At 57.7% G+C, this 15,260-nt stretch overlaps 3 protein-coding genes across 5 annotated transcripts in view; 1 reads left to right on the top strand and 2 right to left on the bottom strand.

Moving 5' to 3' along the window:
- Positions 1-12,526, top strand: part of RNF123 (ring finger protein 123) — a 26,719-nt gene extending 14,193 nt beyond the window's left edge. For 2 of the 3 annotated variants that reach the window (XM_012735243.1, XM_004676156.2), the window contains exons 27-39: positions 4,257-4,434; positions 5,171-5,245; positions 5,380-5,467; positions 5,560-5,647; positions 5,724-5,808; positions 7,032-7,171; positions 7,276-7,464; positions 7,553-7,628; positions 7,780-7,864; positions 11,499-11,641; positions 11,788-11,882; positions 12,016-12,101; positions 12,193-12,526. In XM_012735243.1, the coding sequence (XP_012590697.1) occupies positions 4,257-4,434; positions 5,171-5,245; positions 5,380-5,467; positions 5,560-5,647; positions 5,724-5,808; positions 7,032-7,171; positions 7,276-7,464; positions 7,553-7,628; positions 7,780-7,864; positions 11,499-11,641; positions 11,788-11,882; positions 12,016-12,101; positions 12,193-12,313 (1,449 nt within the window). In that variant the 3' untranslated portion in view covers positions 12,314-12,526. The remainder of the gene's footprint in view (positions 1-4,256; positions 4,435-5,170; positions 5,246-5,379; positions 5,468-5,559; positions 5,648-5,723; positions 5,809-7,031; positions 7,172-7,275; positions 7,465-7,552; positions 7,629-7,779; positions 7,865-11,498; positions 11,642-11,787; positions 11,883-12,015; positions 12,102-12,192) is intronic. The other variant, XM_012735244.1, reaches the window with a different exon arrangement.
- AMIGO3 (adhesion molecule with Ig-like domain 3) lies at positions 7,892-11,492 on the bottom strand. The gene has a single exon (XM_012735247.1). The coding sequence runs from the start codon at positions 10,803-10,805 to the stop codon at positions 9,282-9,284; it is 1,524 nt and encodes a 507-aa protein (XP_012590701.1). The 5' UTR covers positions 10,806-11,492; the 3' UTR covers positions 7,892-9,281.
- GMPPB (GDP-mannose pyrophosphorylase B) lies at positions 12,496-15,260 on the bottom strand. Its single transcript, XM_004676157.2, has 9 exons — positions 14,598-15,260; positions 14,384-14,464; positions 14,241-14,289; positions 13,962-14,104; positions 13,601-13,759; positions 13,437-13,515; positions 13,235-13,362; positions 12,965-13,147; positions 12,496-12,881 (listed from the first exon to the last, which is right to left on the bottom strand). The coding sequence occupies exons 1-9, from the start codon at positions 14,724-14,726 to the stop codon at positions 12,750-12,752; spliced, it is 1,083 nt and encodes a 360-aa protein (XP_004676214.1). The 5' UTR covers positions 14,727-15,260; the 3' UTR covers positions 12,496-12,749.

The following is a 15,260-nucleotide window of genomic DNA, read 5'->3' as shown; positions in this document are numbered from 1 at the left end:
TTCTAGGGCCCGTGGGTTTGAGTCGATGCCAGTTTTGGCCGTGTCAGCAGGCAGCGCTCCCTCCGAGGAGCAGTTCCCACCCTCCTGCTCCTCCTCTCGGGCGCTTCACTCCCTTTCTCCCAGTCAGCAGGGGCTCCGGCCTCTCCTGAGTCTCACTCTTGGTCTTGTTTCTGCTCTCTCTGCCCACCGAGTAGTTCCCCGCTCACTCTCAGGAATGTGAGTGGCATCCAGAGCCTGGAGGCTGCTGCGCCGACACTGGGCTCCTTGGTGGTGACCCAGAAAGAGGCCACTGTGCTTCCAGAGCTGTCAGCCTCAACAGATAGTGGAAGATAGTGCACCCCACTCTGCTCACGCTGTGACCGAGGCCCCATCCCTCCACACTGTGCCCCCTCCCTACCTGCCCTAGCACCCCTCAGACTGCCCACTCATCCATACCAGGCATCCAGCCCCTCCCCATGGCAGTGATCAAGGCCTTCGTGGTCCCCATCTCAATTTGCTGTGTCTCCTCCCCCATCCGAATGGCCTGTGCCTTTGCCGCCTCCTTTCTGGTCCCCTCTTCAGACTGTCGCTGCAGCCTCAGGCAATCAGGCAAGACGTCTTTCCTCTCACCACTGAGATTCCTGCTGCCCACCTGCTTAGGCAACCTTCCCAACCTTCCCAAACCATCCATCTTCTTAGAAACTTCGTCCCCACCTGTATACCTCCTTCTTTTTAAGTTGCGTTAAAACATACATCATGTAAAGTTTACCATCATAACCATTAAGATGTGGTAAAATACACACAACATATAAACCTACTATCAACATTTTAAAAAACGTTTTTGCACCCAAGAAGTGGGGTGTACAGGCCAGAGGTGAGGGGTTTGAGAGGACTCACCAGAGACAGTGCAGAACAGGCAGATCTACAGCTGAGGGGAGCATGGGAGGATTAGGACAGGTCTGCGCGCCTTGTGGGTCAGCTCCCTGGCCGGGGATCGAACTCAGGCCATAGTGGTGACAGCACTGAGACCCAACCCCTAGAAACCAGGGAGGCCCCACTATCGACATTTTTAAGGTGCAGTTCAGTAGAATTGAGTATGGTATTGAGTATGTGCGCATTGTGAGGTCATCTTCAGAGTCCTTTTCACCTTCTCAGCCTTGAGTTTACAGCCATGAGACAACTCCTCGTCCCCTTCACCGTAGTCTCCGGTCACCCTCAGCAGTGTGCTTCAGCAGATCCGCCTGTTCTGCTTCCCACTCTGTCTCCCGTGAATTCTCTCACCTCTGGCCTTCTAGTCTGGCCCTCCCCAGTTCTTCTACGCACCAAAAAAAAAAAAGGGGGGGGGGCGGGAATCACAGTATTAGGCTCTTTTGGTCACTGACTTACTTCACTTTGTATAGTGTACTCAAAGCTTATCCATGTTATAGCCCCAATGTTAGGATTTCATTCCTTTTAAAGGCTATATAATGCTCCATTGTATGTGTAAACCGCTTTGTTTATGGGTATTCGGCTGCTTCCACCTTTTCTTGTCAGTCCGCTATGAATGTGGTGTGCAGGTATCTCTTTAAGAGTCTGTTTTCAGTTTTTTATTTTTTATGTTATATATATGTATTTTTTTTAAGATTTATTTATGCATTATAGAACTGGGGTGCAGGCCAGAAGTGCAGGGGCAGTAAGAGGACTCACCAGAGACAGTGGGGAGCAGAACAGGCTGACTGATGAAGAACACTGCTGAGGGGAGTAGTGGGTGGGTCACCTCTGGGGCAGGCGGGAATCGAACTCATGCGGAAGTAGCTTAAGCTTCTTAGTGCTGCGCTTTAACCCGCTGCGCCACCAGGGCCCTATATATGTATATATAGCGAGGGCCCTGTATATGTATTTTTTAAAGATTTATTTTTTTCTGCATATAGAACTGGAGTACAGGCCAGAGGTATGGGGACTGAGAGGATTCGGGACAGAGTGGGGAGCAGAACAGGCAGATTGAGTGAAATACACTACTGAGGGGAGTGCTGTGCCATGTGGGTCAGCTCCCTGAGCGGGGATCCGGGATCGAATTCGTGGTGCAGTGGCGGTGATAGCTTCCTGGTGCTGTGCTTTAACCAGTTGCACACCAGGGAGGGCCCTATTATACATATTTTTTAACATCATTTTTTATTTTTGTATAATGTGTGCTTTTCTGGTCCCCATGAAGTTCCCACCACCAGTGCCCCCATGTGCCATCGCCATAGTTTCTTGTGCTCTTCCCGCCTGTTTTTGTTTTTGATTCTTTTGGCAACTCCCAGGAACAGAATTACTGGGTCATACAATAGTTCTGTTTTTAATTTTTTGAAGAAACTGCTCTATGCTGTTGCTCTCTGTCTTTGTACCACTGCATACCATTTTGATTATTTTAGTGTTACAGAAGTTTTGAAGTCAGAAGTGTGAGGTCTTCACTTTTGTTCTAGTTCAAGATTGTTTTTGGCTACCTGAGGCCCCTTGGAGTTCCACATGAATTTTGGGATGAATTTCTCTGCTTCTGAAAGAAAAAAAAGTCATTGAAATTTTATAGGGGTTGTATTAACAATTCAGTGCTTTGGGTATTACTGCCATCTTAACTGTATTAACTTCCAGTCCATGAACATGAAATAGCTTCCATTTATGTTCATTGCTACTCTTTGGAAACACAATTTTTTTGTGTGTCCATTTTTGTATTCTACAAATTTCCTGAAATCATTTAGTAGTTCTAGCAGGTTTGTCGTGTAAAAATCAGTTGGGTTTTCTACAGCTAAGAGCATGTCATTTACAAACATAGGTAATTTCACTCCCTCCTTTCCAGTTTGGTGGCCTTTTACTTCTTTTTCTTGCCCGATTGCTCTGGCCAGGACTTCCAGTATTGTGTTGAATCCAGCTGGCAAAAGCGGACATCCTTGTTCCTGATCTTAGGGAAAGAGCTTCCACTCTTTCAGCGCTGAGTATGACGTCAGCGCTGGGTTCTTCACAGTGCGACCCTTGTTAGGTCGAACTGTCTTCTTTCCCTGCTCCCTGCGTCCTCACAGCCCAGCCTCCTCAGTCACTTTCCCCGTTAGTAAAGGGGAAAGCCCATGACACACTGCCCACAGCTCCCACTCTCTCCTTCCTTCTTCTCTCCTTCCACAGCGCCCTCCCCTTCCCTTCACTCCTGGCCCAGGACACAATCCTCCGCTTCTCCGAAGCAGTCTTGCAAGGTCTCTTTTGTGCCCCTTGCCCCCTGTACCGACACCTCTCTATGCCCATTCCAGCAGCATCTGTGTCACTGCGATCTCCACCACTCGGTCTTCTCCGGCCTTCCGTGGCAGCAGGCTCCCAGGCTTTCAGCTGACTGCCCTGTGGCCCTCTGGGCTCCCACTCTGTGCTCCCACACGCAGGCTCACCCCTCCGCCATCTTGCTTGCACCTTCTTAGGCTCGCAGGTCTCTGATCCAGCAGAGAGCTGGTGAAAGTCCACATGCTTCAGCTCCACTCGGGAGATGTGAGTGCTGTGGACGTGGGCTGGGGCCGCATTCCAGTTGGTGATCCCTCACAGGCCCCTTTGTGTGATGCCAACAGAACCAGTCTATGGGGAACAGGGCCTTTGGCCACTTCTTGGGGGAGGGGGAGCTTTTCATGGCCCCTATTCTGCCAGCTGTTGCACTGTGCCCTGCCTTCTCGCCACCTTTTCCTTTAAGCTCCAAATTTTGTAGGTTCCTCGGCTCTGCCCAACACCACCTCTGTTGGGGCAACTCTCATGCTTCATATGTCCTAAGCCACATTCCCTTCATCCTTACATCAGGCCTGCTTCTCCAGCACTAATGACCACCACTTTTTTCACCCCCCAAAATGTGGGTAACCATTTCCTTGCACCCACAGCCCATTAGTGCATCTCCATTCCTGGCTATCCAGTCTCTTTGTCTGCCATCTTGGGCCTGGGCAAGGCTATAGCTCCCTCACTTTTCTGCCCGCACTTGCTGCCACCCCCCCACCACCACCACTGCATTAGGCAGAGTTCCAACAGACTTCTGGTCACCTGGCACCCTCTGGCTTAAAACCTTCTGTTCCTTTAAAACATGTAAACCAGGGTTCTGGTCTGAGTTGTAGTGCTGCCCTGTCCAGGATGGGTATGGCCTCCTTTCCTGCAGAGTACTTGCCACCTCTCCTCACCACTGTCTGGACTCCAGTTCTCATGCCATGTTTCTGGAGAGGTTTCTCCTGATCCCCAGACCAAGCCATGCCCCGTGACCCTTTCTGTGAACAGCCCAGCAGCACCCTGTGTGCCTCCCGCAGGAGAAGATGCTAGACATCTACTGGCTGCTGCGTGTCTGCCTGCGAACCATCGAGCACGGAGACCGTACTGGGTCCCTCTTCGCCTTCATGCCCGAGTTCTACCTGAGCGTGGCCATCAATAGCTACAGTGCTCTCAAGAATTACTTTGGTCCTGTGCACAGCATGGAGGAGCTCCCAGGTGAGGAGGTCTTTCAGGCTGGGACCTCTGGGGCTTGCCCTCGCAGCACACATGCAGCTCCAAGCGAGCATTTGTGGGAACCCACGTGACAGAGGCCCTGCCTGCCACTGGCAGCCACAGAACCAACAGCATCTATCTCCCTGGTGCCCAGAGGGAAACACACAAAACGGTGCAAAATGGCTTCTCCTTCTCCCTCAGTGCCACTGTGGTCCAGGAGCCCCTAGCTCTGACCCTGTCACACCATGGCACTGGCCACGGAGCGTGGCAGCCTCTGCAGGGGCAGAGTGGTTTGTCTGTGGAGGTTACAGCAAGGGTGGGGTCCTGCCAGGGGCTACATAGCCTGGGCCTCTCGCAGACCCCTGATTCTAGGTTGGCTTGGCAGTTTGTCTGGGTCAAGTTTTAGGCCCCTTGCCCACCCCTGCCCTGCCCCAGGCTAGTTACAGACTATTGTCCTCAGAGATGACATCATACCTGTGGGTGCGTCAGTGTGTATGTCAGGATGGTTTTGAGTCTAGTCAGGACTCTTCCAGGACTTGCCTTCACCTCAGAGAGTCTGTACCTTAGCCTCTCATCAGCTCTCAGGGAATGCCCCACCCAGTCCCCAGATGCTGACTTGGGCCCAAACTGGCCCTTGGAGCCAGCACTGGGCCCCACTGCTCATGCCCACCTATCCAGAGGGATACACTTGCCTTTGGAGTCCAGCACAGGCAGCAGCTGCTGTTACCTCACTCTGCAGGCTATGAGGAGACCCTGACTCGCCTGGCCGCCATCCTTGCCAAACACTTCGCTGACACGCGGATCGTGGGCACTGGTGAGGTGCCCCTCAGAGACTTGGGGGATGGAGATGGGTGGCATCTGTGCAGGGTGCTGACCAGGTGGCCCTGAGGCCTGGGGGCCAAAGCACATGTCTGGCACCTGCTGAAACAGTCTGGTTTGTCCCGGCAGACATCCGTGACTCACTGATGCAGGCCCTGGCCAGCTACGTGTGCTACCCACACTCCCTGCGGGCTGTGGAGCGGATCCCTGAGGAGCAGTGAGTGGGTTCTGGTGGGAGGTGTGCACCCTGAGCTGCCTGACAGTCCCATGCCCAGCCGTGCCCCTGCCCACTGCCCCTTGCCCTCGCAGGCGCATCGCCATGGTAAGGAGCCTCCTGGCTCCCTATGAGCAACGGCCCTGGGCCCAGACCAACTGGATCCTCGTGCGACTCTGGAGGGTAAGCCTGGCTGGAGAGGAGGCGACTGGAGGGAAGGACTGCCTGCCCGCTAACCTCCCACTGACCCCACCCCCAGGGCTGTGGGTTCGGGTACCGCTATACACGGCTGCCACACTTGCTGAAAACCAAACCTGAGGACGCCAACTTGCCCAGCCTCCAAAGTAAGTATGAGGTGGCACGGCTGGTGGCCCTTGCCCACTGCTTTGTGGTTCTCGCAGAGAAAAGCCCTTCCAGCCCTTCTCCTGGGCTCATGGTGGGCCCCAGATTCCCAGTCTGTCCCTTGGAGTGTCTAGTTCTCTGCTTCCTCGCTCCTGCCCCTAGGATGCTCTGGGACTACTCTTTGCTTCTTAGTCCTGTGTGTGCATGTGGGGCCTGAACACAGTGTAGGAGTCACCGTGGCAGTCACAGCAGCTTATTTCCTGCTGGCAGCCGATGCAGGTCGAGGACCTTTGTCCTCTGAGCCAACTCCCTGGCCTCTAACACATTCATCTGCTGGTGCCACACCTTGGATACCTGAGTCAGAAGGGTACACATAGCCCCAGAGGTATTGATAGCACTTCCTGGAGGAAAGGAAAGCAAAGGCAGCACTCTCCCCTGGGCCGTGGTCCAGCCAAGCCCTGGGGACCTAAAGCCCTTCACCTAAACTCACCCCAGGATGGGAGACTCCCTGACACATGCTGCATCGCCCCTCCGGTGGCCCCAGTGTATGCTTCTGCCCACAAGGGCAGTGTTAGGCTGGAAGGTGTCCCCCGAGGTCTAGTGCCTTGTGCAGTCACGTAGCAAGTCCTTGCCAGTTGCCTGGGTCCTGTCTCCAGGGTGAAACTGAGCTGCAAGTGGAGAGCCGCGGCCAGCCCAGATATGGTCCTGCTGCTGCAGAACTATTGATTTGCTGGGGGGCGGGAGTGATGCCCATCCCTGCTGAGGGCTCTGGTTACTGCTGCCTGTCGGCCCAGACTTGGCGCCCACCACCCCGGCCGTATGCCAAGGCCAGACCAAGGGCGCTGGAGGACAGCAGGCTCAGACTAGGTTCTGGGGAAACCGGCCTTGACACAAAGAGGCGGGGTCTAGGTCTAGCCTTGCCTGAAGGGCATGTGGCGGCACCTTGCTCCAGGGGCCAGGCAGTTGTGGGGGGCTGCTCTCGGTGGGGGGGGGGTGTGTGGGGCTGGAAACAACTGTAAGCTGTGGCTCACCCAGTGGAGGGAGGGGCCAGAAGGAAGGATTTAGGTGGAACCCCCAGCAGCACTGCATGCTGTCCTCTGCCTTCGTGACCTGAGCATTCCCAGGGCGCCATCTTTGTATCCTTATAGCAGTGGGCGCGGTGCAGGCAGACAGGCCGGGGCCATGCCCTGGAGTCCCCCACGATGCCACCTTCCTCGCCCCGCAGAGCCTTGCCCATCCACCCTGCTGCAGCAGCACATGGCGGACCTGCTACGGCAGGGTCCTGACGTGGCCCCCAGCTTCCTCAACAGCGTCCTCAACCAGCTCAACTGGGCCTTCTCCGAGTTTATCGGCATGATCCAGGAGGTGGGTCATGGGGAACCCTGTAGGCCAGGGGTTGCAGGTGGCAAGGTGTGGTCCTTGGCGTGACCAGGCCACTGACCACTGCCCGTCCCCCGTTGGTCGCCCAGATCCAGCAGGCAGCAGAACGCCTGGAGCGGAACTTTGTGGACAGTCGGCAGCTTAAGGTATGTGCCACTTGCTTTGACCTCTCGGTCAGCCTGCTGCGTGTCTTGGAGATGACCATCACACTGGTGCCAGAGATATTCCTCGACTGGACACAGCCTACTTCTGAGATGCTGCTGCGACGTCTTGCACAGGTGTGTCCATTGGGGCAAGGAGGGTGGCACCCTGGGGACATCCCAGTGGTGAGTCCACCCGTCTGCCAATGGACTCCTGCCCTCACAGCTGCTGAACCAGGTGCTGAACCGAGTGACGGCTGAGAGGAACCTGTTTGACCGCGTGGTCACCCTGCGGCTGCCCGGTGAGGACCTAGATGCCCTGCACCCAGCACACTCAGGCTCAGCACCCACAGCCTTCTGTGGGGTGGACAGTGGGAAGGCTGAGGGCTCCACTGCCGGGGCCCCTACAGTGGGAGTGTGGGGCGCTCATCTCCTTCCTGTCCTTCCCCTTAGGCCTGGAGAGTGTGGACCACTACCCCATTCTGGTGGCAGTGACAGGCATCCTGGTGCAGCTCCTTGTGCACGGCCCAGCTTCAGGGTGAGTATCCGGGGTTGTGGGCACAGTGACAGGAGGGACCTTGGCAGGGCCTCCCGGTAGCTCGGGGTCCGAGTGGACCTCAGTATTGGGTTTGACACGAGAGGCAGTCAAGTGTGAACTGTTCCAACAGGCAGTGGCCACTCTTGAGTAGGAGAGTCAGGACATCAGCATACCAGGGTGCCTGGCTGCTGGGTGTGGGGTCAGGTCCACTGACTTGTGGCTGTACAAGCCAGGAAAGGGAAACCCAGACTTGGCGTGGGGGAGGGGGTCACCATCCTGTGATGGCCAGGGCAGCACTGCTGCCGACAAGAGCTGAACACACACACTCCTTCACCTGCATTCGCGAAGGCTCTGCCATGCACATGTGTGACCTTTATTAAGAAACTCCATGACAACTGGGTCCAGGACACTGGAGCGGGCCTCCATCTCAACCCCAACACGGGACAGGCTCCCAGACCCCCCTTCCCTGCCTCCCGACAGTGGAAGTGATGAGATGCGTCTGAAGCCGGGGCACTGCCGCAGCCATTAGACTGACTCCGGCAGCCAGTCCTTGAGAGGCTCTCTCCGCCGGAGGCAGGGAATTCTGGCTCAGCCCCTCCATCTTGGCCAGGCTCCGCAGGCTTTTCACTGCTGTAAAGCTTGGGGGGCAGGTGATGGGGTTGCTCCTTACAGTTTCTCTCGTGAGTCCATGTGCCCTCAGGAAAACCTGGCCAAGAGAATAGGGCCAGACTGTGGCTCCAGGCAGGCCTACCCCTGCCCCACTCCTGCTAGGGTCTCCTGAGGAGCTATCCCACTGTCCGCCTCCTCAAGTCTGCCCGTCAGACACTCCTGGAGTTCTGAAGCTTGAATTAGGTTGGATGTTGGTGGACAGAAGGTCGTCAACAGAGGGAAGGCTTGTTTCCTCTTACCGCAGTGGGGGAGGGACTAGGTCTTCTTTTGGAACCCTCTTCTTACCCACTCCCAGCCCTAGGGAGGGGCAGGAGGTTATCTTTAGTTCTTCACCAGCACGCTGCCTGGACCTGAGGGTGGAGCCGGGACGCTAATGCAAAGGACCTCACAGGTGGGCCTTGGTTTTCAGCCCTCAAGGGCCATAGGCTGAAGGTAGGTCAGGGAAGAGGGATCTGGTCAGATCCCAGGTTGGGGCACTCCAGAGGCTGTTGGTTCTAGGACCACACGTGGGTGCCAGGAGGTTGAACAGAAAGTGGGCCGAGTGCCTTGGGATCCCACGCTGGCTTGGAGGAGAGGCTGGGTACCCGGCCCCTCTACCAGTGAGTAGGGCCACTGTGGTTTAGGTCAAGGCCCACACAGGAGGCTGCAGACCAAGCACAGTGCTTGCCACCAGCATCTGGCAGCTTTCTCTGGGTGGCAGCGAGGAGCAGGGCAAGCAGCAGGCAGGCAGGTGGGGGCCCTGGGCAGCCTAGGTCAGCACCAGGCCTTCAGAACCTGTGGAACTAGGAGACTCAGAGCCAGCCTTGAATCTTAGGCCCATGGGATTGTAGAGATCAAAATCCTCAGCTACAGCCAACTGCACGCGACCATTGAGGCCCCTCCGGCCCGGCTCCAGAAAGACCACGTGCTTGTGAACACTGGCCTTGCGACTGAGCGTGTCGGGTGGCGTGCTGAGCACTGAGGACGGTGCGCTCAGCTCCTGCAGTGGGCTGGGCACTCGGGGCCAGCAGCGGCAGAGGCTGGTACGGTGGTAGCAGCGGCGGCAGCCCGGGCAAGGTGGTGCAAACAGGTAGAGCAGCACCAGCACCAGGCCCACGACGCAGCCCAGCAGCGTGGTGAAGCCTGTGTTGAAAGCCTCGGGCTCAGGATGCGGGAAGTGCACGCTCACGTTGTACTCGTGTGTCTGGTTGTGGTGCAGGCGGGGCCCGGTGGCCAGACACACAAAGACCCCCTCGTGCCATGGCTGCACGTTGCTGATGGCCAAGCTGCCGTCAGCCAGCACAGCAATGCTGCCGTTGCGGGATCCTGGTGCCAGCAGCAGCTCCTGCTGCGGAGATACCCAGGCAACACGCACAGCAGGGGCACTGGCATTGCAGTGCAGCCTCAGAGACCGACCCACCTGCACATGCAGCTGCTCCTCAGGCTGCTCTAGGACATGAGCTGAGGAAGCTGAGCAGTTCTCGAAGATTCGGCTGTGCTCAAAGAAGCGCACGCGGGATGCTGGTACCTTGAAGGCCAGGCACGTGTATTCGCGGGCAAAGCTGCTCACAGCATTTAGTCCCCGCTGCTGCCAGCGCTGCAGCAGGTGGTAGAGGTGGCAGTCGCAGGTCAGTGGGTTGTTGTGTAAGTAGAGGCCATTCTTGACAAAGGCCGGCAGTGCGGCCAGCTCAGGTACAGGGAGGTGTCTCAGCCGGTTGGAGGAGAGATCCAGGGTACGTAAGTGAGTCGTGCCTAGGCCATGCAGGTGGTTGAACGAGAAGGATGCCAGTTCGTTGCAGCCTAGGTAGAGGCGGCCGAGCACAGCCAGGCCGTGGAAGGCATGCTCATCCAGCTGCGCCAGGCGGTTATTGAACAGCAGTAGTACCTCCAGGGCCCCCAACCCATCCAGGTCATGGCGCCGAAGCACCCGCAGTGCATTGGATGATAGATCTAGCAGCCTGAGGTTGCTGCCATTGGCAAAGGCTCCACGACCCAGCATATCCAGCTCATTGTGGCCCAGGTTCAGGGCGCGCAGACGGTAGAGTGGAGCCAACCAACTAGGGTGCAGGTGCTGGATCGCGTTGTGGCTCAGGTCGAGGTCTGCAGCAGTGGGTGGTAATGCAGCCGGCACATCCTGCAACCCACGGCCTGCGCAGCTCAGAAGATCAGCAGAGCAGATGCATTTGAGAGGGCAGTTGTGGAGTGGGGGGTGCAGGAAGTCCTCAGAGTCCAGGGTGCCCAATCCGGCACGCAGAATGCACAGTAGTAGGCTGAACAGCACCAGCCAGGCCATGGCTGCCCCCAGCAGGGGTGGGTCAGGGGCGCTGTGTGTGGGGTGCGGCTCCAGGACTCACCCACTTTTGCTCTGGTTCCACAATCGTGGCACTGGGTGACTAGGAGGAGGGATGTGGGCTCCGGCTCCAGCCGGCACAGCTGACCGCTCCCCACTTGTGAGGCAGGGACCGCACTCCACTCGCGCCGGCAGCTCCGGCTTCCCCAGCGCTCTGAGCGCGCCCTGGAGCACTCCACGGCTAAATACATCCGGGGGCGGGGCCTGAGGCTCCCGTTGGAGGGCGGGGCCGCCGCATCCCAGCCTGCTACAGCCGGGAGGGAGGGAGTGTTGAGTCGGACCTGTGTCCCCACTTGCGGTCGACTGGAGCCTTTCTGAGCACATCTCCCCCGAGCAGCGAGGGGAGGCCTGGGAAGCGTGCCGTTAAGCTATTTTTTTTTGTGTTTTCTTTGAAGGGTAAATGTATTATGGTGCAGGTAGACTGTCTTTTGGTGGCTCCCGCAGGCCCCCCAAGAACCAGCACCAGGATGTGTGGGAGCAACGATCTGGTGGGGGTGGGGCTGGGCATCAGGGAGGTGGGGAGGATGAAGGGCAGTATCACACTGGGCTGAATTGTCACACCACCTCCCACCCCTTCAGTAGATTCCTCCCTCACAGGCCCCACCCTTGAGCCTTCTTGCACCCTCTCCCACCTAGGACAGAGCGCGCCACATCAGTGCTCCTGGCTGACCCCTGCTTCCAGCTCCGCTCTATATGCTATCTCCTGGGGCAGCCAGAGCCCCCTGCCCCTGGCACTGCCCTGCCCGCCCCTGACCGGAAGCGCTTCTCCCTGCAGAGTTGTGAGTGAGCTGAGGGTGGGTCAGGGAAGAGGGATTTGTGCAGGATTCTCAAGAGCAAATTCCTAGGTGGGGGTAACCCAAGAGGCCAAGAGTTCTGGAGTCACAGTTGGCCTGATCCCTTCTATCCCGGCTCCCCCCCCCCCCAGACACAGATTACATCAGTGTTGAAGAGCTGGCCCAGGTGGAACAGATGCTGGTACACCTGACCTCTGCATCTGCCCAGGCAGCGGCTGCCTCCCTGGTAAGTGGTGCCACAGCAAACAGGTCCACACCACCAAATACACAGGGGCATAGGTGTGTGCCATGTAGTGTGTGTGCCACGTAGTGTGTATACCACTTGTCTGGCCCTCCAATTCCCACTGTATTTCCTGCAGCCCACCAGTGAGGAGGACCTGTGCCCCATCTGCTATGCTCACCCTATTTCTGCCGTGTTCCAGCCCTGTGGCCATAAGTCCTGCAAGTAAGTGTACATCAAGGGTGTGGGGGACTGGCTAGCAGGAACAGCAAGGGTACACGGGCCATCTCTCTGCTACCCCTCCCCCCTTTTGTAGAGCCTGCATCAACCAGCATTTGATGAACAACAAGGATTGCTTCTTCTGCAAAGCTACCATAGTGTCTGTAGAGGACTGGGAGAAGGCAACCAGCGCAAATGCTACTTCCTTGGCCACATAGGTCTGCCTAGCTGACAACAGGAACTTCCACCCTGAACCCAGACCCAGTCTGGGCCCTATTTATGAGCCCCCTCTCCCTCCAGCCCCCCACCCTACCACGTGCAACCTCCTTGCCTGTGTAACCTCATTGGCAGGAGCCCAGCCATGCCCTAATTGTGCCTGAGCTTGACTTTTAGTCTGGGCCACAGTGAGCATTAAATTATTATTCCATACAGCCCCGGCCCGGCCCTTTTTGAAGGAGTAGGCTTTGTGGGGTATGTCAGGTGCTGCCAGATTATGCAAGGGTGTTGCCAGATTTTGTCCACAGGGGAGGGCAGGTGTCCAACAGCTTCAACCTCTCCTGATGAATGGCAATGAGTCCAGAGTGTTCTGATGGGTCACGCCAGTACTCCCCTTGCCAGTGGGGAAAAGGGCTCAGACTGCCCCAAGGCCTCTCTTCACATGATGATGCGAGGTTCTGGCACCGACTCGCCAATAGACTTGTGGGGCAGTACACTGGCCCCGTTGAGGTAGAGCTCGTCGTTAACTATGACGTCCTCACCCAGCACCGTCACGTTCTCCATGCGCACCTCGGGGGGGAGGGGCAGGCCTTGTCAGTGAGGCAGGCGCATTCCCTGCCCCTCTCCCCATCTGGCCCAGCCCACAGGCTTACCCACTGGCCCACACGGCAACGCCAGCCCACAATACAGGACTCGAGCCAGGAGTGGGAGCGGATGTGGGCATCTCGAAGCACTGTGCACCGCCGGATACACACGCCATCCTCCACCACCACACCAGGGCCTAGGCTCACGTTGGGGCCAATGCTGCAGTTCTGGCCAATGCGGGCGCTCGGGTCCTGAGAAGAGTGGGGAAATTACAAGTGGACCGTTTATCTGTTCCCTAAGACTGAAGGCATTAATTGTGGATTAGTCTAGAACCTTACCACCAGCACGTTGCCCACAATGCCAGGACCAGAGCATAGTTGCTCAGGTTGCTTCTGTCGTAGTGACTGGAGGAAGAGGCACATGCCAGTGAGGAAGTCTTTGGGCTGCCCAATGTCCATCCAGAAGCCTGTAGGGAGGGAATGCATCTGGGGCTTCAGCCCAGCCACAGACCACCCCCACCCTGCGGCCTTCCTGCCTCACCCTGCAGCTCCATGGCATATAGCTGACCCTCCTTGGCCATGACAGGGAAGATCTCCTTCTCAATGGATGTAGGTTGCAGCTGTGGGAGTGGTCAGCTGGTGAGCAAGGTCACGGGGGTGGCAGTCTGCCCTACCCAGCCCACCCGGCGGCAGGTTTCCACACACCTGGATGCGCCGCAGCACTGCAGGGCTCAGGATGTACATGCCTGCGTTGATCTTGTTGGACACAAACACCTGTGGCTTCTCCACGAACCGGTGAATGCGGCCTGTGTCAGCCTCACATACCACCACACCATATTTAGAGGGTTCCTCCACTTTGGTCACCTGAGTGCAGGAGAACCTAAGGCCTAGTCCAGTGTTGCTGAGTCTTGATGTATATTCTGTGCCAAGTCTCAGGGACTGACTGTGCCCCAAATGCTTAAAGAAGACATGCTGCACAGCTCTGCACCCGCTGTATGAGGGTGTGGTTCAAGACCAGGGGATGGAGGTGCGGGGTGTGTCGGAGAAGGAAGCATTGGTCCCTTACCAGGATGGAGCCTTCCTGACCATGGTGCCGGTGGAACTGCACCATGGCTTGGAAGGGGAAATCACAGATCACATCACTGTTGAGGACGAAGAAAGGGTCTGCAGTCTCAGAGAGCAGGTCACGGGCCAGTGCCAGGGGCCCGGCTAGGGGAGGGGAAAAGGTCACCATCTTTCTGGGCTCTGAATCCCTGCACCCAAACTCAACAGGCCCCACCGGGTTGGATCTTGCCCTTTTCCTGACCCTGAGCCCTCCCCAAGAGACCCTCCTGCCCCTACTGACCTGTGCCCAGAGGCTCCTCTTCGTGGGACATGGAGATGCGGATTCCTAGCTGAAAGGGCAAAGACACTCATCAGGTTCCTCACACCTGGGTGGGAGGCTGGGCGGGGCGAGGACAAGGACCAAGTACCAAATACGAGCCTCACCCTCTGCTCCTGCGCCTTCATTTCCTTCTCCAGCACCTGAGACATGTAGCTCACCGCCAAGATCACATGGTCTACACCTGCCTGCCAGGCAGAAGTGTGCGGGACGACAGGCAGGTTGAACTGGAAGGCACTAGCGTCCCGGAGCCCCCAGGCACTAGCCGCCCCTTGTCCAGCCTGGTCCTACCACGGTCCCGACCCAGACCCCGGGCCTTACCGCGGCCAGCGCCTCCACTTGGTGCAGTAAGATGGGCTTATTGCAGAAGTCCACTAGTGGCTTCGGGATGCTCAGCGTCAGCGGCCGCAGCCGCGTCCCGTATCCACCCACCAAGATCAGTGCCTTCATCGCACCTGCGGGCGGCGGGGGCGCGAGTTCCGGCCTCCGGGGTGTCCGCGGCCCGCCTGGCCGGCCCCTGCCACACACTCACGCCGGCGAGCCCGTCCCCAACCCCTTCACCTGCCAGACTGACCAACTCTGGCTCTACCTTGTCCGTCGAATCCGCCCTGAAGCCGAACCCCGGGCCGCCACAACCCGGACGCGACGCGGGATAGAGGGCAGCTGGCCCGGAACTCAGGCCTAACCGGGCGAAGAGTGACGGATTCCGTGTGGGCCAATCCACAGCCGAGTACGTGGCACGGCCGTCGACGTCGGAACGCCGGGGTGCGGCGCCCCGGCAGACGTAGCCAATGAGAGCCCGAGCGCTCCTGGCTGTCATGGTGACCGGGCCCGGCACCGCGGGTCAGCTGGTCATTGGCGGATCCAAAGGCGGAACTGGCGCCAAGGGCGGAACCTCTTCCCCGCACTCGTTCCCCGGTAGGCGGTCACACGGCTGCTTCCGCCTCGCCTCTTACGCTGCAACTGGCGCTGGAGTAGCGAGAG

Source organism: Condylura cristata, unplaced genomic scaffold (genome assembly GCF_000260355.1).
Source record: "Condylura cristata isolate star-nosed mole 26May11 unplaced genomic scaffold, ConCri1.0 scaffold00004, whole genome shotgun sequence".
NCBI classification, from domain to species: domain Eukaryota; kingdom Metazoa; phylum Chordata; class Mammalia; order Eulipotyphla; family Talpidae; genus Condylura; species Condylura cristata.
The sequence above is the reverse complement of the archived record's forward strand: the minus strand, read 5'-3'. Positions and strand labels throughout refer to the sequence as shown.